At 39.4% G+C, this 24345-nt stretch overlaps 1 protein-coding gene across 2 annotated transcripts in view; it reads right to left on the reverse strand.

Annotated features, from left to right (window-relative positions):
• Positions 1–24345, reverse strand: part of RAPGEF5 (Rap guanine nucleotide exchange factor 5) — a 221861-nt gene that overhangs the window by 27296 nt on the left and 170220 nt on the right. For both annotated transcript variants that reach the window (XM_059171333.1, XM_059171334.1), the window contains exons 12-19: positions 19457–19535; positions 15069–15213; positions 13994–14091; positions 11528–11558; positions 10488–10566; positions 8064–8213; positions 4228–4325; positions 742–864 (exon numbers count right to left, since the gene is read on the reverse strand). In XM_059171333.1, coding sequence (XP_059027316.1) covers positions 742–864; positions 4228–4325; positions 8064–8213; positions 10488–10566; positions 11528–11558; positions 13994–14091; positions 15069–15213; positions 19457–19535 — 803 coding nt within the window. The remainder of the gene's footprint in view (positions 1–741; positions 865–4227; positions 4326–8063; positions 8214–10487; positions 10567–11527; positions 11559–13993; positions 14092–15068; positions 15214–19456; positions 19536–24345) is intronic.

Consider the following 24345-nt stretch of genomic DNA (forward strand, 5'->3'; position numbering starts at 1 on the left):
TTTGAAGTCTATCTCCAAAGTTTCAAGAAAGTACTTTAAGTCTTGCAGCACAGTCTAAATGTTTAGAATGTTCTAGAGGAAAAGAATGACTATGTGTACGTGCATAAATACGATTCTGTACAAGACCGCGAACTTTATGGAAAAAAATTAAAGTATCAATATCAAAGTTGTCAAATGTAAAATGGCTTTTCAATTCCATTAGATCTTCATAATTATGCAAATACATAAGTATTCAAACATATAAAAATATAGCACTTTTATACTACAGTACACATATGATTATATTAGGAGCACATAAAGCATGATCACGTGTCTGACTTTGCTAGGTTTGTATTTAATGTATTTAAAGTCCCCAAATATCTTTTGGGCTATGGCATCCTACGCAGAACTACAGCATGAGATGATGGATCTTTTTAAAACTGAGTCACGTACAAATACTCTTTTAAAAAAATACAAAGTTAGGGGTGGCTGGGTGGCTTAGTCATCAGGCATCTGCCTTCAACTTGGGTCATAATCCTGGGGTCCTGGGATCCAGCCCCACATCAGGCTCCCTGCTCAGTGGGGAGCACGCTTCTCCCTCTCCCACTCCCCCTGCTTGTGTTCCCTCTCTCACTCTCTCTCTCTGTCAAATAAATAAATAAAATCTTAACTATCTCAACTATGATTTAATCTATTTTCAAAAAAAGAATGCAAAGTTAAAATAGCACTAGCATTTATTTTATCTTTTCACTCCTTACTTACCTCGTGAATTGAATTGAAGAGACTCCAATCAAAATTCATTAATTCCAGAGCAAGATCCCAAGTGTTCATTCCCAAAATCCTCATCGACCTTTGCTGCGATTCCTCATTTTCTGCAAATGGGTTCTAAACCAACAGAAAGAAGCAAAAGGATCCTCAGTAATTCCCAAATGTTTGGCACTGAACTGGCTGACCACAGAAAGCCACTAGAAGCCCAGATTAGGAAAGTAATCTTGTCTGAGTGCGCTTAATATTTTTCCTGGTCCGTTCATCTTTGGTGAGTTACAATCAATTTGGGAAACAGCCTTGGAAACAGTAGAATGTGATCAATGATACTTCACCACACGTGCACGCATCCACAGATCTGATTATAAAACACTGCCCCGGCAGACAGCGTAATGAAAGCGAAAGCCCTGAAATCACTTTGGCTTCTGGTAAGAATTAGTGTGCCAGCAGGTTAGTATAAAAACAAACAAAAGAAATGTCATGGTGTACTTCAATAAAGACAGACATGATTTTCACAGGAAATATGTTTAACGAGCCTCGTCCCAGACACACACTTACAAATTTTATTAAAATGCCTGTGGGAAGTGATAAAAATTTAAACAAGAAATAAAAAAATAAAAGTTACTTCATTTATGTCCCATGGTGGATGATTATTTCAAGTATTTGTTGCTTTACCTATACAAAGAGGGGCGAGTCTGGTAATGGCACTTCCTTAAATTCCATCAAAACTTTAAATATTTTATCACTGTTGAATTTATTAAAAACTATCTGGCATCTTTTCAAAATATTTGATATTTTCTAATTAAAGTACAAATTCTCCAGGGGCATCTGGCTGGCTCAGTCAGTAGAGCACATGGTATGGGGTTATGAGTTTGAGCTGATGTTGGCTAAGCATTTACCTGAAAAAAAATTCTCCCATTTGAAGGGTTGGATTTGAGTAGTTAATGATATTAAAATTATTAATAACTTGGACAAAAAACAATGGGACTTCGCAAAAATAAATGACATGACAGGATGAAGAGGTTCCAAATATTAATTCCTCTTTTGTTGTTTTTTTTGTTTGTTTGTTTTAAATATTTTATTTATTTATTTGACAGAGAGAGACACAGTGAGAGAGGGAACACAAACAGGGGAAGTGGGAGAGGGAGAAGCAGGCTTCCTGCTGAGCAGGGAGCCCAATGCCAGGCTAGATCCTACGACCCTGGGATCATGACCCGAGCCAAAGGCAGACGCTTAATGATTGAGCCACCCTGGTGCCCCCAATTCCTCTTTCAAAACTGTGAAATTCTTAGCATTTCACAAGTTTTACTGTTATAAAAAGGTTTCCTAACTTGAAGAAGAAAAACAAAAAACAAAAACCAAATGACAAAACACCTTCTCAGAGCTTCTCCACAGACTTTTTCAGGGCAGGTCAAGGTACAAATTGTCCCTGTAGCCCCGGGTGGGACACAAGGGGAGCTCAATGAGGGCAGACTGAAATAACGCGTGTGCAAGTACTGAGTGGGGTTGGGGGGGGAAGGAAAGCTCACGTTTCTCGCGGCCTGACTAGTCTGGAACCAGACAGGTGCCACACTACTCTGCAGGCATTCAGCGGGAGAGCCAAGAGCTGGGAAGACGGACATAAATCTCTGCACACTAATTTGGAGATGTAAGGATATTTTCAGTTGGCTTTTTACCTTTCCTGCTTTTTCTCCCTAAATGCACCCCTTGCCCTGGTACTGCCTTCTGGGTACCCAAGGCTGTCTATGGCCCTCTCCGACAAACACTGTCTATTTTTCTACCCTTTTATCCAGGGCTCTAACGCCTGCCTTCTGAGAAGAGCAACTCATCTATACATAAGTGGAATGAGGCCCAGTGGCTCCCCATGTTATCTCTCCTGCCCTTAATAATATTCCATTTCAACTAGCAATCTTTTGGAGATAAAACACTGAAAGCTAGGACTCCAACAGGGAACTCTCAGGCAGCATGGAGAGCTGGTGGTGGAAACACTCGAGGGCAGGATGGCACCTGGCTCATCCGGGAACATACTTCAGAGCCCCCACGTCCTGTACTAGGACACTGCTCAGGCCTGCCTTCTGCTCTTCTGAAGCAGGTCCTGGTTGGTGGTCGGAGAGCGCACGGGATGTGCATAGCAGGGAACTGAAAAGAAGTCTGTGGGTAGCGTGAGGAAGGAGGGCATGGAAGACAAGAGTGTGAATCTCTACCATCACCCAGGAGCTCCAAGGAAGCCAGAGGGTAGATTGTCCTCCTCCCTAGGGAGGGTTAAAGCCAAGACAGTCTCACTGTCTATTCAAGGATGCTGGCTGGTAACAGTTCACTGGCAGAATTATGTCATGCACAGACACGGGACCTGTGACCTGCTGAAGGACACTCCAAAGCAGAGAGGCTGGAGTCAGACAGGTTTCCCTCTGCTTTGCCCCCTCATCACATACAAATGAAAGGAATGTGCAAGACCTTCTGAGGCCAATAATATTGGAATCCTAGCCTGGAGTCCTAGCACTTCCCCTTCCTTGGCTGCTGGAAGCTACAGTAAGGGACTCTGCCTCTCTGAACTTCACAGGGTCACTGGGAATGTTAAATGAGATGCCGTAGGTAAATTACCCAGCACCTAAGTGGTGGTAAGTGCCAGAAGTGACAAAGATTAGTATTCTGGTAGGCTGATACTTGTGGATGATTTTACATAAAATATTTTTATCATAAGCAATTTTGGTTAACCCATGTGGTATACACATTCCTCAATTATAAACACAACAGGAGTCGCCTAGAAAGAACCATGCCAGTGACTGGCTCCGTGAAACAGACTAGGACCGTGTCTCTCGAGGATACCATCACCATCTGGCAGGGCCTGCTCTTTATGGATATAGGTCTGAGGCCTGATCCTACCAGGCAGAAAGCAACCACAAGGCTGAGGTTTTTAGGAAGGTAATAGTGACAAGTCATCTGCTTAGGTGTAAATGTTCTTACACTTAAAATGGAAAGTAACTTACAGCGCGGGTTCTACATTTCTTCCAACTCTTACTCCTCATTGGCATCCCATAGACCATAGTTATGAGCTGATTTTACATGGGGAAGGCTGATAATTGTCCCTTTCTTCCAGTGAACGGTATACTCAAAGTGCACCAGAGAGATGGAAACAATACAGAGTCTCTTTCCCACTAAATTTGCACAGGGTACATTTCTCAGCCTGATCGCCTCATATCCACCAAAAAAGAAGGAATGGAATTAAGATTAATGGGCAGGGGGGTCACTTCTCTCACATCCCCTATGTCAGAGGCCCGAGAGAAGCAGGCTTTGACCTAGGAAGGCTTAGGATTCTTCAAGGTGTACCTGTTTTTGATTTGCAAAGGCAGTGTTGCTTGCCAGGTGTATTGCTGGCTAGAGGAGGAAGTAGTTTGATGTGTTTTTCTAACATTTACTATAAAACATACAAAATATGACTTTAGTCTGCCATCTGTGTTTCAAGTAAAGGCTAAAAGTCCTTACCAAAGTGTCAGCTAGGTCTTTTCGGTAGACATATATCCGACCCGAAGCTTCAAGGGATTTGGAGCTGGCCAAGTCATTGGGCTGAAGTTCATGCTTTTCTTTATTTAAAAAAAAAAAAAAAGTAATTAGAAACATGAGAACAGTAGTAGGCATGCACAGTATACCTAAAGAGTGAAAATTGCCAAAGAAAAATATTTAAAAGCAAATAGAATGCAGATTTAATTCAGATCTGCATACTCTGTTCAATGGCACCAATGGTACCATGGACATCACCGCTCAATATCCACAGAGTGGATATTGCAATGCCTTCTTGTAATATTTAGTCATTTTTTAGAACACAGAACAGTTTAGAGAAAAAAGTAAAAGTCACTCATAATCCCATCACTTGGGGTTGCCCAGGTGGCTCAGTAGGTTAAGAGTCTGCCTTTGGCTCAGATCATGATCCCAGGGTCCTGGAATCAAGCCCTATGTTGGGCTCCTTGCTCAGCGGGGAAACTGAGTCTCCCTCTCTCTCTGTCTGCCACTTCCCCTGCTTGCATTCTCTCTCTCTGTCAAATAAATAAATAAAATCTTAAAAAAAAAAATCCCATCACTCTCAGATAACCACAGGATGGTAATGTTGGTAATATTTGGGTATGTTTTTATTCTGCTCTTGATGTTAATGTGTGTAAACAACATCCACAACTACAACATATAATTGCAATTACTTACACATATGCTTCATAATTAGTATGGATACCTACATATACATTTGTAGTTATTCCATATGTGGTTTTATATTCTGATTTTATTATAAGCACTTATCCACTTGTCAAAATTAACTATGTATATCATGTTAAACCGGTTACATAACAGTCCATTATACCATCATGTAATCTTTCCTCTATTGCTGACCAATTTAATAGTTTCCAATGTTTTTGTCATACTAATGAGATGGCAAAATATATGCAAATACTAGCACAGGGTCTGGTACTTAATAGGGGCTTGATAAATGGGATCTATTATTACAGCAGCCGTAATATATACTGCTGAAGTCAACATCCTAATGCATAAATCGTTGGCTGCTCATACATGATTTTTATAAATAGATTCCCAGAAATGGAATTACTAGGTCAAAGGGGAATGAATACTTTTTAAAAGATTTTGATACAAACTGCCAAACTGCTTTCAAATTCTTACATTAACCAACATTGATCATTCCTGGTGGTAAGTTTGCTGTTTAGCTAAAACCAAAAATAGATTTCTCAGTTTATTTTAAATTTCTGGATCACTGGAAAAGCTGAGTGTTCTTCATGTATTCTTCTATTTCCCTTGTTACAAATTATTCCTGTCCCTCAGCCATTTTTCTACCATCATTGGAGTGCTCTTATAACTCAATAGACTTCTTTGTAAAAAAATGTCCTCCTCCAAACTGCAAATTACAGATACGAATTGACTAAACTAACCCTCAAGTTTATTGCACTGTAACATAATCAGCTTCATTTAGCTACCTAGCATGGTTGGGGAATACTATATTCCATGTATCCTCTTCTAGATAACTTAATCAGTTCAAAGGCCAAATTTTGTTTTGAACATTTCTGCTTAATACAGAGTACACAAATGATAATCCAATATATTCTTTATGACCCAGCATTATGAAGATCAATAGCACTTTCATGTCAGGCCGTTGACGTGTGTGGTAAATGGTCCCACACGGCTGGGCTCCAAAGTTCTTCCATCTCTCCTCCCTCTTTCTCTAGCTACAATTTCTTGCAGCCCTGTGTGTGCTCATGTCTACCCTACATCAGAATTTACGAGAGCCATTCTGCTCTTGCTACAGAATAAAATGCCATGACTTTCGGAGAGTAACTTTTCCACTTTCTGGGAAATATTTTTTTTTATTTTCAGGTTTGTCACTACACTCTGAAAGTTAAAGCTCATAGAATTTTAAACTCTGAAAAACTATAGAGAGGTAGGTTTCTGTTACTACATACATTACACCTACTCTGGGTATAAAACAGCTAGAAACCTACTGAAAGTGATGAGGATAACAGCCCCAGTCCTTTTAGAAAAATCCACAAAACCTACCACATTCGCAATATCTTTAAACTTATTTTGACAAAAAGAAAATAAGAGTAGATCTCACTGTAATTTCATTTTGAAGTAGTATTTAAAAGACTATTTACTGAAAATTAGGTAACTAGAGCAAGGAATACATTCAACACTTTTTTTTCCTTCTTTTTCTTCATAGAGCATTATTGTTTAGAGGTTATTAAGCTATGGGCGGAAAGGTTCTTACCAGATAAAAGTACTAATTGATGGGAAATGATGGCACATATCCAAATCTGTGGGATAATTCAAGAAATACGCTGATATTTCTACATTAGATTAGCAATGAGTCTATATACATTAGAACAACATTGGCCTCCCTGATGAATCTAATTTAATAGAGTGTAAAAATGGTATTTCATGGCCATCAAATAGATATTGAGTAGTAAAACAGCTACTCATTACTCTCCAGGTTCAAGCGTGGCTCTGGGCTGACTCGGAGTCAGCCCCCAGGGAGAGGGGGGGTCTCAGGTGTGCTACCAAGTTCTCTCAGGGTCCTTCCTCCTCCACAGTGGGGACCCAATGACGACTTTCTGTAACGGTACTGTCTTGAGAGGCAAATGATGGTTTTGATGAAGTGTAATATTATTTAGAATCACTTAATATTTTTGGTCACTTAAAATGAAACATAATACACATTAATTGTATCTAACTGGAATGCCTGAAATATTTTATTAAAAATTCAACACATTAAAATTCATGTAGTCCAGATGTTTCTTCCACTTTTGCTCTTTTTCTCTAGATAATGTTTTGATGGGATGCACAAGTAGGGCCCCTTGAGAGGGAGGAGGGACTCTCGAGGGGCCCAGGGAGAGGGGCTAGGCGGTTTGCATATGTCATCTGCTAGTTTATAGGACTGTTTTACCTGCTTCTGTCACAGAAATGCTTTAACACCAAGTTAAATTCTTGGTGATCTTCTCCTCCTTCCCCTAGCCTGGTAACAAAGGGTAAACAGGAACGCTGGTTATCTGCTCCCCCCTCTCCCTCTCGCCCCATCTCTGGTTGACTGGTTCACACAGTACTCCCATTTTTCAACTACTGATGCTAAGTCACTTTCTTTGTATTTTTCTCAGGGTTAATGAGATATTAAATAAAGACTGTAAGCCAAAAAGGAGGCCAGCAACATTGAGATCTGACAGGCCCCAGTGAAAACGAAGGGGTCTGTTCAGGTCACGTAGATCAATAGTGTCAGCTTGTAATCTGTGTGATCTTATTCAAAACAGACAATAAACCATTCTCTGAGGATAAATAAGGCCCAGCAGAAGGAAAAGCTACTCCCCACGTCCACCTGAACGAACACAGCCTGCGAGCTTTCAGCTTATTGGAGTTTTTATTTCCTTCAACGGGGAGTCTTTTTAAGTATTAAACTGTCAGCCAGCAATACGACTAGTTCAAGGCTGTCTTTCTTTTTCCTTCCTAAAGTAATTTCATCCTTTAGCAATTTCCCAAGTTAATTTAAATATGAAAGTAGGCTTATCTAGAGTATAAAATATGAAAAGCTTTATAATATATTTCAAAACACTGGCATGGCCCTTTATCCGTTCTTGGGGAGGAAATTCAGGATCCCACAGTATCCAGCTGTTGTCATGGAAACGCCTCTGCCAGGCAGCTTCTTATTGTTCCTGTGGTCACCCAGCTGCGGACCCAGAAGGGACAAGCCGTGCGTTTACTCTATAAAAATGTCGACTCTCCTCCTCTCAGAGGCGACCCGGGGAAAGATTAATATTCCAGGACAGAAAACAGTTTACCCCCAGAAAACGTGACAGCCACCAGAGCCAGCTCCTCTTCTGCATGCTGGATCTTTTCTGCCACAACTTTCAGGATCTCCTGTGCTGTACTGGAAACTTTGGCCTTCACACTGACATAGGAGTGCTCCGTTATGTACACGTGGCAAAAGACTGCATACAACACAAGAATCGTTAGTCAACAGGGAACTGGAGACCTGAGGTACAGACATTTCCAAATGAAGGCATCTACCAGCCTATTCTCTTCAGTGTAAAACTTACACAACTTGATTTACATATTTATGTCTGCGCTCGGGTGCCTGAGGGCATCCATAGAAAAACAGGTGCTTGGCCACGCGGGAGATACAGACGTTACAAAGCTGGTGAATCAGTGCGCCAAGGATTTAGGCTTCCCAAACTGGAATGAGAGACCTATGTTACAAAAGCCACGTGCTCTGCTCACGGTGGAGACAGCCTCGGTGGAGACAGCCTGACCATGGCACAGGGGGTGGGGTGCAGGGGAGCGTACATAACTTATAGCTCTGAGTCCCTTCTTTGAGGGTTACTGAGATTTCCCAAAGCACTGTATTAAGATATCTCACTCATAAATTTTTATTTTATACTCCATTTCCAGACAGTCACTGTTGATTCAATCAGGAACATCACATTTTGCTATTGGAGCTCTCTTAAGCTTATATAAAAAAATCTGCCCGTTTGCCATGGTTTCTGTGTTCAGGCATCTTGATCATTTAATAATGATGTCCCTGATCAAGATGTGGGTGAGTCTGGTTTCCAAAGGAAAGGCACATTTCTAGCCCTTTTAATATCCTTTTTGTTGTATGCAGTGCAAATAATTATTACTAGGACATCATCACTACCAGGGTGACTTGGGGTCCTGGAAAAGATTTTCTTCCTGATTTGAGAGCAGAATCTGTTAAATAGCAGTGGAGATAACTGATATATTGTTTCTTACAGCAGCTACTTTGAATTATAAAATACTAGCTTCTTTCACAAAGATAATATTCTTCTCTGCCATGTTGCAAAAAAATAAAAAAACAAAGGGGGAGCGCAGTTCCTAGAGAAATCTTACATGCAATTTAAATGGCCCCCCCAAAAATAAGCCCAGGAATGCTTCCCACAGAAAGGCAGATGAGGCAAAAGAAAAATGAGTTTATGTGTAGGAACCTCAAAGTAAACATTACCGGAAGGCACGGAAAATATTTTGGTCTTGGTTTGGTTCAGTATGTCACTAAAACAATAGCATCTAACAAACAGTTGTTTTATGTGTTGTCCACAGACATGTGAGAGGCAACAAAAGCTTTTTTGCTTCCACAGAAAAATCAAATTTTTGAGCAAGACAAGAACCAGTGCACAAGCCACTGAATATGAGGAAAGCTTAAAACCCGCTTCGTAAACAGATAAACAAAATGAGGCCAGGGGTCTCGAAACACTTCCACTTTTTGTAACTCAGCTTGGGAAATTATCTGGTTCAACTGGAAGACAAATCAGCTTGGAGGGTCAACAACTAAGGAATCAGGAGGTAAGGTCATTTCTTTCCCAGCTTCCACAAATCCCGCCGTAGCAGCAGAAGCCTGGGTGTGACACTTTGTTGTTTAAGTATGTGAGAAGCAGAGCAGACAGGAAGAGTTCACACTTAGAATTTCAGCCCAGACGGAGAGGTGGGCTCTAAGAGAAACCTCCTAGTCACAAGAGCGTGAATGTTTCCATGGTTGTGTTTCCCCAGGCTCTGCACTCGACTCAACCTTTATGCACACAGAAGGAAGTCATTTCCTTCTCTGGTACAAGGGAGTAACATAGAAGGAAGCACCTTCATGGGGCTAAAGGTTATCAACCCTTCCCCACCCTTACTGGGCAAGCATCGTCAGAGTGGGTCCGAGCCCTGTCACCGGGGAGCTTTGGGGAGTGCTGACCGAGGGTGGGAGGTCTGGGCACGTAGCACTGTCTTGCAGGGGGATTTCGGCCACACTCCTGTCCTTCTGCTCTTCTTGCCAAGAGTCTCTTCTCTTCATCTCAGGGACTGCCCCACCAAAGCCCCACATATCGGCTTTAATGGGCTTTCCAGTCAGTCCCAGACAGCGAGCTGACCGATCAAGGGAGAAAGCAGCCAAGAGGAACAGGGAGTACCTTCCCGGCAATGCTGCACCTCTCCCTGAGAAAGTCAAGAAGCGCTTGTTCCAAGTTTTCTTTCCTCCCTTCCCAATCAGAAACATCCTTGGCCCCTGAGACACTGGTGTAGGGTGAAGAAAATGGCCACACTCGAAGCAAGAAAATAACGACCATCATATTGGGTGTGAACGTGTTCGACACAGGTCACAGGGCTGTGATGGCTGGAAATGTTCCAAGGCGGGCTGATGTGTTAATGCTGGAGAATGAGGGTGATTAACTGCGACTCCACCTACCCCAAACCCTCGTTAAAACGACACTCACTTTCCTCTGTTTCAGTCACGGTTCCTCTGTGCTGGAGCCAGTTCTCCTTAAGACTGAATTGGTGGAAAAGGGCTTTATTCTGTGAGAAGCGAGAAAGAGAACAATGAATGAATGCATTCCTGCCCTTTGGAAAACCACAGCTGTTTACAACATGTTCCAAAAGAGCTAGCCAATTTTTCTTTCTTTCATTTTTTTAAAATATGAAATCCACCCATCCAATTTTAGAGGACTAAGTAGGGGGTTACCACTATTCATGCATGTGGAGGTAAAGATGCTGAGCAACACAGCAGACCTTGGCCAAAGCCAGGAGCATGCAAAAAGCTCCTATAATTATTCCCTGCAACATGCTGGAAAGTATTGGCCTGATTTTGAACCTCTGGCTACCACAAACACCCACAGATTCTTCGCTAGAGAGGGATATCCCAACATTAACCACGCTTTGGAACAAAGCAACTTTAGGTGGTTGCACGCTTCTGCTGTAGCACCAGGACTCGCTTAAGGGAAATAAGTACATTATTCATTATGATTATCCACCTGATAGATGAGCTTCTACAAAACGTGTGCCTGACATCTCATTGTGCATTTCCCCTTCAAGGTGAATAGGAAACACACTCCTTCTTTCCCTTTTTGTCGGGTTGAAAAGTACAAACCTTTTGCTCATTACGAGACTTCCTTACCCTTGCAGTCAAGATTCTTGCCTGCATTTCTTTTTCTTTCCTTCTTTTTTTTTTTTTTTCACATCAATGTTTCAAATTAAAATTTATATCACTCTGGGAACACTGGAGAAACTCTGAGTTTCCAAAAATATGCAGAATGTCAAGTCAAGGGCACGTGGCCAGCGTCTGATCTGGATCTACAGCGGCTCAAGCAAGGTGAAGTGAGGCCGTGAAATGCACATAAGCCACAGCCCCTGGCTTCCCTGACTACCCCTTGGTCTGCTAGAGGCAGGTTCATTTTAATTATGAAGAAAGGCCAACTGAGGCCAAGCAAGGTCTCCCAACTTGACGGCCCCATTTCGGATAGAGAAAGGTCTGCCTCACCTTCCTTTGTGGTGAATATTCATCTACAGTGCTGAAAGGAAAAGGAAAAGAAGTCAGTCTTTGTCCCAAACCCAGAATAATGCAGTGATTGCCACAGAAGATTAATTTTCAGGCCCTGGGCAGATGATTTTGCTTTTCAGAAAGATAAAACCTGGTATTCATTAGGTCCCTATGTATAACACCCTTGACCTTGGGCTCTGGGTTTCGACTGAATGAGAAAGAAAAGATGCTATCTGCTCAATGGGTATATTTTACTTTCTATGCACAGAAAGTGAGTGCTGAAGGATGAACTAGGTTTAGTCAGTCCGCAGAAATTCTGAGTTTTCTCATATACTGATAGATTGGGTGAAATTCTTGTTATTCAGATGGTTAAGTTAATCAAGGCACAACTTTTCCAGAATGTCTCTGTGTATGGTGGAAGTAGGGGATGTTCTGTAGATCCCCAGCTCAAACCTTTTTCTAGAATCTAGAGATAACTCATAATCTTTCACCAAAGAGGCAAAAACCATCTCTTATATCACTTTCTTATTTCAATCTATTATTTCTCATTTTATTTGAGCTTTTAAAATGGGATGTATTAAGTTCCATTAATGTACTGAATGCATATAAATGCATTAACCCATGAATTAAAGTTTCCCAAGGGTAACCAGGCCTGCCTTATAGCAAAGACCAACTTTTACGTGGGGGATTATTTTGATGGAAAGGTTGTCTCGCTTTTTCTTTCCTGTTTCATTTATTTGTTCACATTTTCATTCTCATTTTAGGTGCTGAGAACTTATTACAGTGTAGACCGTGACAAAGGAACATCACCTAAATTCCCAACTTTATTTCTAACACTGTCCCATACTGCATCTCATTTCTGAATTTCTAAATGTGATTTTCATGACTGAGGACTAAAGCTGTTACATGATTTGTTTGTGCCCTAAAATTAATTTATATAGACAGTTAATTTGCAATAGGATCTCTCTTTACTAAAATTAGGTCAGGCTTGAAGTCTCAAATTAATCATCTGAAAGGCCTAAATTAACACTTTCTATGAGAAATGCCTCTGTGACTGCTGAAATCTTCATAGAAGTTTCTCACAATTTGACAACATGTGCATTTCATGTTTACTAAATAGAAAGTACACTGCAAATCGGAGAACAGTTTTTCCTTTCAGATTAAGTTTGCAGCTCTATCTGAAAACTGAATAATGACCTCATGTTTTCATTCACTAATATTGGTAAGGAGAATTAGTGGTCAATCAGGTGCTGGCAATCTGAAAGACTAATGAGAGATACCTTGGGGATACTTACACATACCAAAAGTCAGGGAGTAAATGGTTTTCTTTAATCTTTCTAAATTGATATAGAAGCCCCAGGGAATCCATAAGATGGAGCTTTAAAAATGCTTCATGACTTGGAGTGCCTGGGTGGCTCAGAGGGTTAAAACCTCTGCCTTCGGCTCAGGTCATGATCTTGGGGTCCTGGGATCGAGCCCCACATTGGGCTCTCTGCTCAGCAGGGAGCCTGCTTCCTCCTCTCTCTCTCTGCCTGCCTCTCTGATTACTTGTAATCTCTGTCTGTCAAATAAATAATAATAATTTAAAAAAAACATTTGAAAAAAAAAATGCTTCATAACTTGCCGAAACCTATTTCTAAAACTTTTTTTTTCCCTATTCCATTAAAGACAGCTATGAGCCCCCTAAATGACAAGTTAAATATTTACACTTTTAAAATTAAATAATAACTTACTAAAGAATTGTTTTTATGTATCCAGGTTGTTCTAGCTCTGTTGGTTTCTATGGTATCAAACAGTGTAAAAAAAAAATAGCAATATTATGCAGCCATAAAAAAAAAAAAAAAGAAATTTTGCCATTTGCAATGAAGTGGCTAGAACTAGAAGGTATTATGCTAAGTGAAATAAGTCAGTTAGAGAAAGACCATTATCATATGATCTCACTGATATGTGGAATTTAAGAAACAAGGCATAGGATCATAGGGGAAGGGAGGAAAAATTGAAACAAGATGGGATTGGGAGGGAGATAAACCATAAGGGACACTTAATCTCAGGAAACAAACTGAGGGTTGCTACAGGGTTGGGGGATGGAAGGGATGGGGTGGCTGGGTGATGGACACTGGGGAGGAGGGTATGTGCTATGGTGAGTGTTGTGAATTGTGCAAGCCTGATGATTCACAGACCTGTACCCCTGGGGCTAATAATACATTATATGTTAATAAAAATAAATAATTAAAATAAATAAAAATTAAAAATCGGCATGTAAGTGGAAAAAATAGCCAATAAGCTTGATATTGTATTCATTCATTTTGATATAAAAGCAAAATACACAATTCACTACTAGAAAAGCTAAGGAATCAAGGGATCCCAGATTCAAAGTGTTCAAAATGAACTTTGTAAGACACTCGGATTCTATCACCTTTGCTACTCTATTTATTAACTGTAATACGGAAAGGTGTAGGTACTCACTGGCGACGGTGCATTCCAAGTATCTTCTGAAACTCTTTCAGTTCTTTTTCAAGTATTGGATATTCATAGACGTCATCCAGCACGTTCCTGTATATGGTCTGTGGGGCAGGGGAAGAAAGAAAAATGGTGGCTGAAATGCCTATCCTGTCAGGACTAGGATTTGGATGACAGTTAACCTGCTGAGGGAACAGGTGGAATGAAGGATCATGAGGGGGTTAAACCAATACCAGTTGAGATCCTAGGTGGGATTCCGCCTCCTAGCTCCTCACTCAACTGTGTGGCTTTCTCACAGCTGTCAGGGGCCATACGTAGTCAATGCTAAACTTAGAGACACCTGGAAGGCTACTCGAGATTCTCATGCCTATTCTATATTTAAAAAATAATACCCACATAGTCACTTGGAAAGAAAAAAAATGGACTGAATCTTATTACCCAGTTGTTTTGAAAATAACATTAGTTTTTGAGGCACCTGGGTGGCTGAGTCAGTTAAGCATCTTGGGCTCAGGTCATGATCCCAGAGTCCTGGGATTGAGCTCCAAGCCCGGCTTGTATGTTTTATCTACCTTAACTATTTCATCTGTAATCAAAATTCCCATGAATTATATAAAATAACCTTAAATTAGCAAATGTAAAACTGACTGCCTACATTTTTTTTCATAATGGATTATTTTCAATTAAAAAAATTTTTATCTATGTATAGAATAGCAGGCCTCAAAAATCAAAACAGGGCAGCTGGGTGGCTGAGTCAGTTAAGCATCTGCCTTTGGCTCAGGTCATGATCCCAGGGTCCTGGGATCGAGTCCTGTATCAGGCTCCCTGCTTAGTGGGGAGTCTTTTTCTCCCTCTTTGCCCTACCCTCCTGCTTGTGATCTCCCTTGCTCACTCACTCTCTCTCTCTCAAATAAATAGAATCTTTAAAAAATAAATAAAAACAAATTAATATTTTCTTTGAATCACACCTTGAATATGACAAAAAAGCTGCTTGACTGCCACCTACAAAAGGATTTTTGAAGTACAGAACTGAAAATAAAATTAGGCATTTGGAATCAAAGAATATCTTGAAGTTTTACATTACCTTTAAGAACATTTTTGAATGTTCGTCTTCATGTAACCAGTCTTTGTAGAGGGCAATCCATTGGGACACAAGATGCAAAACCTTACGTTTCCGACAAGGAACATCTGAGTTTTCTTCTTTGCCTTGATACTTCTTAGCAGAATAGGTGCAAATGGTTAAGAGAGAATATTGCATTGTTGGAAATATTGCATTGTGCTCTTTAATTGAAAATATGAAGAGATGCACGTATTCTTATTTTCACAAAACATGCTAAAGCATTTGCCAAAGAATCTGCAAGTATCTAAGCCTGTGGGAAGAAAAGAGCATGGGTGGCAAGAGCAAAGGTGTGCACCAGAAAGAGCAAAAGTAAGTAAATCCAGGAAAATGATGTCCGTGTGCTTGGTGGCAGGTCGTGAAGGTTAATTAGATGATTTGCATTGACAGCTGCTGACACAGTCCCACAGGCAGCATGGGTCAATGCCACCACGAAGAGATTCTAAGTGGCCCATGAATTTCAAGGGTGGCGACAGCAGTGCTGGCCTCATTACATAGGTAGACACCTTCCATAAAAGTTACATCAGAACTAGGCCAGATATCCTTTGATTTTCAGAAATTCACAATTGATAAAAGCAGTCACTTCTCAATTAGCCCCTATGGGCACTGATTTCTGGAGTATCATTTGTGCTGTTATTTATATGCCCACTCCCAGGAATCTGCTTGGAAAAAAGGACTGGATAAGCATGTAAATATAATTTAAAAGGACTACTACTTTTCATTTTCATCCGAATAAAAAAGTAAAATAGGAATAACCTAAATGGGTCAAACACTGGATAGTTAGCTAAATCATCACAGATCCATTAATAGGCAATCTACAGCTGTAAGACTGATGGTCTAGTGGTACATTTATGGATGGCGAACACTCAGCATATTGTTGAGCAGGAAAGCACGCAAGAAAATATGTTGGGATCACCTGCTTCCATTAACTATGCTTATTTATAAGAAAAATTTCATCACCCTGAATGATATATACTGGAAGATAACAGGGGCAAACTGTGCTGTTCAAATTACATAAAAATAACAACTCCCCAAAAGCAATGTGCTTAAAGCTTTGGGGATAAGACGAAAGCTTGGCATTTTCCAAATCAACCTAGTGTTTTTGCTCCCCAAATTATCATTTCTGACCGTCTCATACATACTGGAAAGTTACATAGGAAAAGGAAATGCTATGATACCAAGGACAGGGAGAACTTGGGCCTGCTGGGCAGGATTCTCCACTATTTAATGCTGAAATATAACCGCAAAATACGAGTATCTATGTCAGCCTTTGTAAATATTTTAAAACATATTTTAGTCACTATCTCTCTAACTTGCAAGAATACATCCAGGGCATTTTTTTTTTTTTTTTTTAAATTTCTGTGTGAGTAATAGACTCAGGCAAACCCACAAAGCATCTGTTAAAACATCCATTTTCCCCTGTTTTTTTCTCTTAACAGACAAAATATAAAATATTATAGCCTACATTATTTCCACTTGTGCAAAGGTCATGTTCTTCTTTTCCTGTGACTACCATGCCCTAACCAATATAAAGAAGAAAACCTAGAAAATTCGGAAACACTAACAACTTCTTTCTTTTAGGTCAGCATGTATAAGCCAGGAGGTGGGCTTTTTCTTTCTTTTTTTTTTTTTTTTAATTTATTTGACAGAGACGCAGCAAGAGAGGGAACATAAGCAAGGGGATTGGGAGAGGAAAAAGTAGGCCTCCTGCTGAGCAGGGAGCCCGATGTGGGGCTGGATCCCAGGACCCTGGGATCAAGACCTGAGCCGAAGACAGATGCTTAATGACTGAGCGACCCAGGCGCCCCACGGAGGTGGGCTTAATTATTACCACTGCATCTATGTTTTATAATTATGGACCTGTAGGATAGAGCCATTTCAGGGACTTCTCCATTCACAGTTACTACCATTTATTTGTTTCATCTTGTTTTGCCTACAAGATGTATTTTTCAAAAATGTTAGTGATTAAATTTAACATTTGGATTACTCTGTTTTCTTTATCAGGGTGAATTCACTTTTATACATTTTGCCCATGCTAGATTATACTGATTTATAAACATAGCCAGAGGACAGGAATAATGGGAATGTCACTGGATGACAATTATACCTTCAGTGTAGTGCACTGAACATTAGCTAGCCTAAGGCTGGAAGCTTACATAATACTTTTTATGATGATAAAAGCTAAAAAGTATAAAATTCTATCACAGTAAAAGTACCTGTCTCAGATACCCAAACACAGCAAAAATGGCTCTAATCTATAACTAATGTTTAAAAACAATGGGAGACAAACAACAAAAACTAATTCAGACCTCAGACCACTCCTTAGAAGGAGATGGCAGTGGGATATATAAGATAGCTTCACGAAGGGGCACAAAAAAATCTCACGAATTAAATACGGATGCCATATTCTTGTTTGTGGTTTGTATTATTTCACAAAAAGCAGAGTATGGATTTCATGGGTTTTGATAATTAGTAAAAAGGCTGCTAAGTAAGAATCTGAACTAAATTTTCATAGAACATGTCTTAGTCAAAGACCTAAAACATGGTTATATGAAAGTGAAGTTTTAGACTCTTCAGGGAAATTCTATGAGGCATTAAATTACTCAATAATCACAAATAATACTAGATCCTATTTATTTATTTATTATTTATCTATTTTTATTTAAAGAGAGAGGGATGTGGGGAGGGGCAGAAGGAGAGAGAGAATTTTCAGCAGTTTCCATGCCAAGAGGGGAGCCTGACACGGGGCTGGATCTCAGGACACTGAGATCATGACCTGAACCAAAATCAAGAGCTGGATGCTGAACTGACTGAGCCACCCAGGTGTCCCTATTAGGATTCTAATTAAAAACAATGGTTTGAAGGCATCTATTTGCTATGAAGCAAACTATATGGTTTAATAGATGATAATACTTTTGGAAAAGTCTTTAGCATTAAAAGGTAGAAGAAATTAGCTCATAGTTATTTTTCTAAAACACTATTAAAGAAGAACTTGAAAACCTTGTAATTTTTGCAGAATTTTTTAATAACATCCACTTGGAAGCTGTGGAAGAAATCTGTTTTTAAAATTCTCTAAATTCAAAATGGGTAATGTTTCAAGGCCAGTTTTATGAACCAGTTCAAAAAGCTCCCCAAGAAATGTAGCTTTGGGGGTGCCTGGATGGCTTAGTGGGTTAAAGCCTCTGCTTTCAGCTCAGGTCATGATCCCAGGGTCCTGGCTCAAACCCCGCATCGGGCTCTCTGCTTGGTGGGGAGCCTGCTTCCTCTTCTCTCTCTGCCTGCCTCTCTGCCTATTGTGATCTCTGTCTGTCAAATAAGTAAATAAAATATTAAAAAAAAAAAATGTAGCTCTGTGTGGCCATATAGACAAAGCAAAGTACTACCGAGTAATCATGATTTCTAGTTTATATATTTTTTAAGAGAGATTTTATTTCAGGTATGCCCTTTATGGAGTTTTAAGGTATTCTTTTAAGCAGGAAAAGGCTATCAAGCTGGGTAAAAATGCAACGATCATTTAACAGGACAATATTACCAAGACCACTACCATTATGGCTCAATAAAACTCAGGTATATGCATAAAAAAAATCCATCTTCCTAAAAATGTTCACTAGGGCTTTAGTGGAATCTTCAGTTTGGTTTGATAAATACCTGACAGTTAACAGACTTCTTAAGTGCTTCTGAAGCTCCTTTCTTGCACACTGTGAGTCGTGAAGCCCGTATGGAGACTCTGTGTAAGTTTACTTGGCTTGCCTTTATGGTCTTTCATCTGTTGCACCCCTTCTAGTTCATGCATCAAATCATAAAGCTTCCCTAACTCGCCATTAACCTCATCACACCTGTCATTCTAACAGCACATGTCTTCACAAAGCTTCTGAAAGATGACAGTTGATTAGGGGGTAGTTTCAACCTCCCACATTGGGGATGGCTCACCGGGCCCCGGGACGCTTACAGAGAAACATGGAATCATGCACGTACATTTTCCTGCCCAAGTCCCCTGGCACTAAAGGCCTGGTTGTCTTACAAGTTCACTTATGGCCTGTCCACCCAACCTCTTGACTCTGGGCTTTACCCAGTGGGCCAAACTTACCTCAGTGAGAACTATGTTTGAAGAAAACATAGCACAAACAGTACAATTTACCCACAACCCAGAAGGTGAGAACAGCAGCCCCGCCTTCCCGTTCTCCCTGTCTATTCTGTCTCATTTCATCTTTTACCTTGGATATCATTACATTAATATTTAACCGATCCACACTCTACTGAGGGGCTGAGTAAATTAAGAAAGGCAGTTAATTCCTAATGTGAGACATCTGTCTGAGAGGAAGCCAGCACAGCATCCTGAAGTTAATGAAGGATATTGCCTCAACAGCGCCTGGCACAAGTCATCAGTTGTCATGAAGACCGTGTACGTGAGGAGGAAGTCATCAAGGAGGGTCTCTGCAAAGAAAGAAAAACAAACACAAGGTAAGCACACCAGTGATAAGAAGGGCAACTGCTTCTCCAGGCTCTCAAACAGCATGTGTGGCAGAAATACAGTAAGTGGTGGTGGTTGTGAGAGGAGTTAGGATAGGAGAATTTTAACCAAAAAATACATTATTTGTTGAAGTTAAGATTTTTAAAACTCCTTACACAGAACACCTCAAGCAATGGGATTATTTTTTTTGTTGCAAGGCTCTCTAAACATACAACTTGTTATTTTTTTCGCTCCCTAAAACATCATTTATTTTTGTGGGTAAAGATGTTATAGAAACCCAATGCATAAATAATGTCCTTTTAAAGATAAATTTTATGGTATTTCTGGGGTATATACTCCAGTCCGACAGGGAATGAAGCTCACATGTTCTAATAAATTAAGGCTTTCTAAAGTCATTTACCTAAGTCTAGGCCAAGAACAATGGATAATAAAACTTAGAGGACACATAACAGGTTCCAAGGCCACTCACCTTTCTCTCTCAAATACATCTATGAAAAGCTGGAAATGTGGTGGGTGATCGTACTGCGGTGGAGAGAGACACAGCTAAGTCCTGTTAAATATGGAAAGCAGGGGCGCCTGGGTGACTCAGTGGGTTAAAGCCTCTGCCTTCGGTTCAGGTCATGATCCCAGGGTCCTGGGATAGAGTCCTGCATCGGGCTCTTTGCTCAGCGGGGAGCCTGCTTCCTCCTCTCTCTCTCTCTCTCTCTCTCTCTGCCTGCCCCGCAGCCTACTTGTGATCTTTCTCTGTCAAATAAACACATAAAATCTTTAAAAAAAAAATTTTTTTTAAATATGGGGAGCAGGGATAACATACCATGATATACTCCTTCCCAATCCCTTCCCTACCTCCTCCACTGACAAAAAAAAGCTTTGATTTTTATTGCCTCTTGGCCTTGAGTGTTCTTGGAAAAGTCCAACTTACATGTAATATGGGACAGCTAAACAGGTAAACCCTGACCCCCCAATATCATTTCCAAATTGACAGAAAAAAATCACATGTATAGTGCAAAGTAGAGCTCTTGCCATACTTATTTTTATCCAGCCTCCTTAACTTAAAATTCTTTTTCAATTAATTTCATTTTTATGTCTTTTACATCCTGAACATAAATTTCTAGGAATCTGAAGTAGTAATTAATCAGTGGTAAGAATAATGAGCTTGTACACGCGATACCATTTATGCTCTCCAAGAGCTATACTGAGTGTATATGAGAAAGAATCGCCCTGTACAGAGCTCTGAAGGTCTATGTTGAGGTCTATGGCATCTAAAAATGCCTGAATTTTTAGAAATAACCAATAACGTTTACTATAAGAAGTGATCAATGCAAAACAACAAGGCTATGCTTACGAACACAAAACTCTGATATAAAGAGGTAGTGAAAGATATCTCCAATCCTTGTCAGCTGCCCCTTGCTTAATTAATTGTTTTGTTTGGTTGCAGAACATCAAGATCATCCCAATTTACACCAATAAGTGACTGCAAATGGTCAGGTTAAAATAAAACAAAACAAAACAAAACAAAAAACAAACTTCCTTTCTAACTGCAGAATGGCTTGAAGTGAAATGAACCAGAGATGCTAGAAGAGTATTAAGAAAGTTTTTTTTAAAGATATTTACTTATTTATGCTAAGTAACAGTATTCCTTATTAAAAAAATAAATTTGACAAATGGCACCCATAAAGTCAAATAAGCCTACGCGTATAATGTATCACACTGCAATATATTAACGGTCTCTGTTCCAGCTTACTGTTACTTGTAAAAGTTAAGTTCTCAAACAGATGTGTCTGGGCCTTACTAGGCAGAAACGAAGCCCTATCCAGTGTGTAGGGGAAGGAACAGCCCTGTATAGAGCTCTGCAGCCCTATATGCTGAAGGTAACTTTGGGAGTGTGACTGGTTGGACAATTCAGTGTGAACGCACACGCACAGCCTCCACTCACAGAAGGCCTGGGAGCAATCTCGTAGAGACCCTGTTTACAAAAGTGACTGGCAAGCTGTGACCGCCAACATAATTTCCAAATTCACAGGAAAGATTCTGTGCAGTTTCAAATATTCATCTTCCCGGAAAGGCAAGAGAAACCGTACTCTAAGACCAGCCCCCCAAACTAGTTAACCTGGCAACAGAAGTTCATCACTTGGTTATCCTAATGAAAATCTTGAAATATACATTTTGGAGGTCTGTGTGTCCTTCATCACAGTTCTTAAAATAGTTTCAAGAAAAATCAAACAGTGGCATAACGTCTGAACCCCTAGGATATTTTGAAATACTACTTAAAAACTAGCCCTCTGGGACACTACTGAGCAGGGATGGTCACCAATTCTAACACGGCTCTGTAATAAATGTGGGTGATGAGTATCTTCAAGCTCTCTGCTCTCGTTAGAAATTGAGTCTTTTTTTGCATTCAGTGCTAGGTACAGGCAGCAAGAACCACAGAGTAGCCTAAAATCGATTTGAAGGTTCTCTGTGGGCCCTTACAGATCAGAGCAGACGATACACAGAAGCCGCTGGGGGAGAGCCTGCGAACCTCACCATTCAGCGTTCAGAATACTTGATGGGACATAGGTTCAGACTCTTTGGAATGTTCTTATACTTAGCTGATTCAAGGAGGCTGGAACTCTTCTCTAATCAAAATTTACTCCATTAGCAACTGAGATGAAAAAGAATGCCATTAAACTTTGACATAACCAGTCATTCCATTCTGGAACAGCCTTGGATAATGAGCTGAGTGACTGTGAGAAGTCTGGTTCATATGGTGGCAAAACCATTTGGCGTTCGATTCAATTAATGAGCTCACATGTGATGATATTTTGTTAAGGGCTTTGACCCAGAAATGCTTTCCCCTAAGCTACTACCATATTTAATATTCAACAGCATTTACCTAATTATCTCTTTGCAACAGAAATATTAATTAAAATAAAAACAACAAGGCTACATGAAAACATCTCCAGTTAAAGTCCTACCGAACTGCTAAAATTCCTCAAAAGAGTACAGATTCCCTTTGCCCTTGATTCAAATCTTTCCCTATTTAACTACCATATTGTTATGAAATTTTTCTCTATATAAAGAGCTTTCCCTTACTCTCTTTCAGCACTGGTATTTTTTTGTTGCCCACGAAAGTAATTGAACGATATAACCAAAATGACACATTTCAAATAAAAATGCATTTTGTAATAGCCATGTATCAAAAAAGACTGTCCCATGGTATTCAGAGATATTTTTGGAACCACAATGGCTATACAAATGATCCCCTGAAGACTATTAGCCAACAATAGCCATTTAGAAAGACTAGCACATCCTCTGGCATCCACATTAAAACACTATAATTATCTATTATATTATATAGTGCTTAATTAACAGTAATTTAATTTAAGACCTTAGGCAGAAAAGCACCTTTGTGTATAAAAGTATCTTTTATTTAAACAAATTCGTAGTTGCCATATACACTAACATTCTGAATAAAAAGATATATTCATTTTGTTTTCTAATTCTGTGAATACCTAGGTATTAACAGACAAACATCTTTCCTTTGAAATTCTATTCATTAAATCAATCACTAAATCAAATCCCAAATTCTTGGTTCATCACTGACAAAAGTATTCAGCCATCCTTTTGCGAGTACTCTCCTGCTCCCCCCAAATAAAAGATATTTATGTTGTGGCTTTTTTAAGTATAGGAAGTATTCTCGCAGTATAAAAGAAACATGCTGGTAACAATCAAAACTGGAAAGCAGATACTATTAGTTTTAAGCATTATGTTCACTTGAAATAAAATACATCAAGGTATAGTCAAAATCTAAAGCTTTGATAGAAATGACTCTAAAAGCAATGAATCTCGGGACACTGAAAAAACAAAATTAAATAAAAAAAAAAAGAAATTACTCTGAAACTCATGACTATAATGATGTTAATACAGGACTTTCCCCTCATCTGTTATTGTCTAAATCTTAAGGTATAAGAAAAGAACTGTCCATTTTCATTTGATTTTACTTGAATGTATTTTTCTTTTACGCAGATATTAAAATATCTTCTCATTTTCGCTTGAAATGTATCAAGCACTAAAATGTCCATTATTTCTGTAAAACGCAAGTGTTTCTGGAGCATCCTAAAGTTGTGTCAGGTGGACTAGTAACTGGTTTGGTACAGATCTTTTTTATAGGGTTCTGTTACATAAATGTAATCAATTCAGAGGAACTGATCTATATGTTTCAAAAGGGTCTAGCTTAGTGCTTTTCTTTCTTCTTTCTTTCTTTTTTGGTATAAGTGAATTGCCAAGAAAGCAAATGGTAAGAATTTTGACAGACAACTGCCAATAGTTGCTATTTAAACGAAGTACGGTAATGTGAATATTCAACATTTCTATAATGACCCACATTCCCTAAAGTACTGTTAGCAGTTTTGTTTCACTTATATTTCTACTCTAGATGCAATGGAATTTAAGGCACTCTAAAGTATGTTCTACTTAAACTTTATTTCGCCAAGAAAAACTCTGTACTTGAAAGGTCTTGTTTCTGGTCCAGGAATATTATGACTTGCCATTATTTTTCGAGAAGCAGTGCCAAAATGTACCATGTAACTTGATTAAGCACAAATTAAAAAAAAAAAAAATTAACGTTCATACCTGAAAAAGCTATGCTTTTTCCTCAGTTTATTTGACATTTCTGAAAGCAATATTCATGACCTCAAATGCAGCTTTTTAAATTCACTCAATTCCTGGATATTTTTATACTTTGCCAAAGTATTGCTTAGCTATTCTAAAATAACCAAATCTTAAGATCTT

Source organism: Mustela lutreola, chromosome 4 (assembly GCF_030435805.1).
Source record: "Mustela lutreola isolate mMusLut2 chromosome 4, mMusLut2.pri, whole genome shotgun sequence".
NCBI lineage: Eukaryota > Metazoa > Chordata > Mammalia > Carnivora > Mustelidae > Mustela > Mustela lutreola.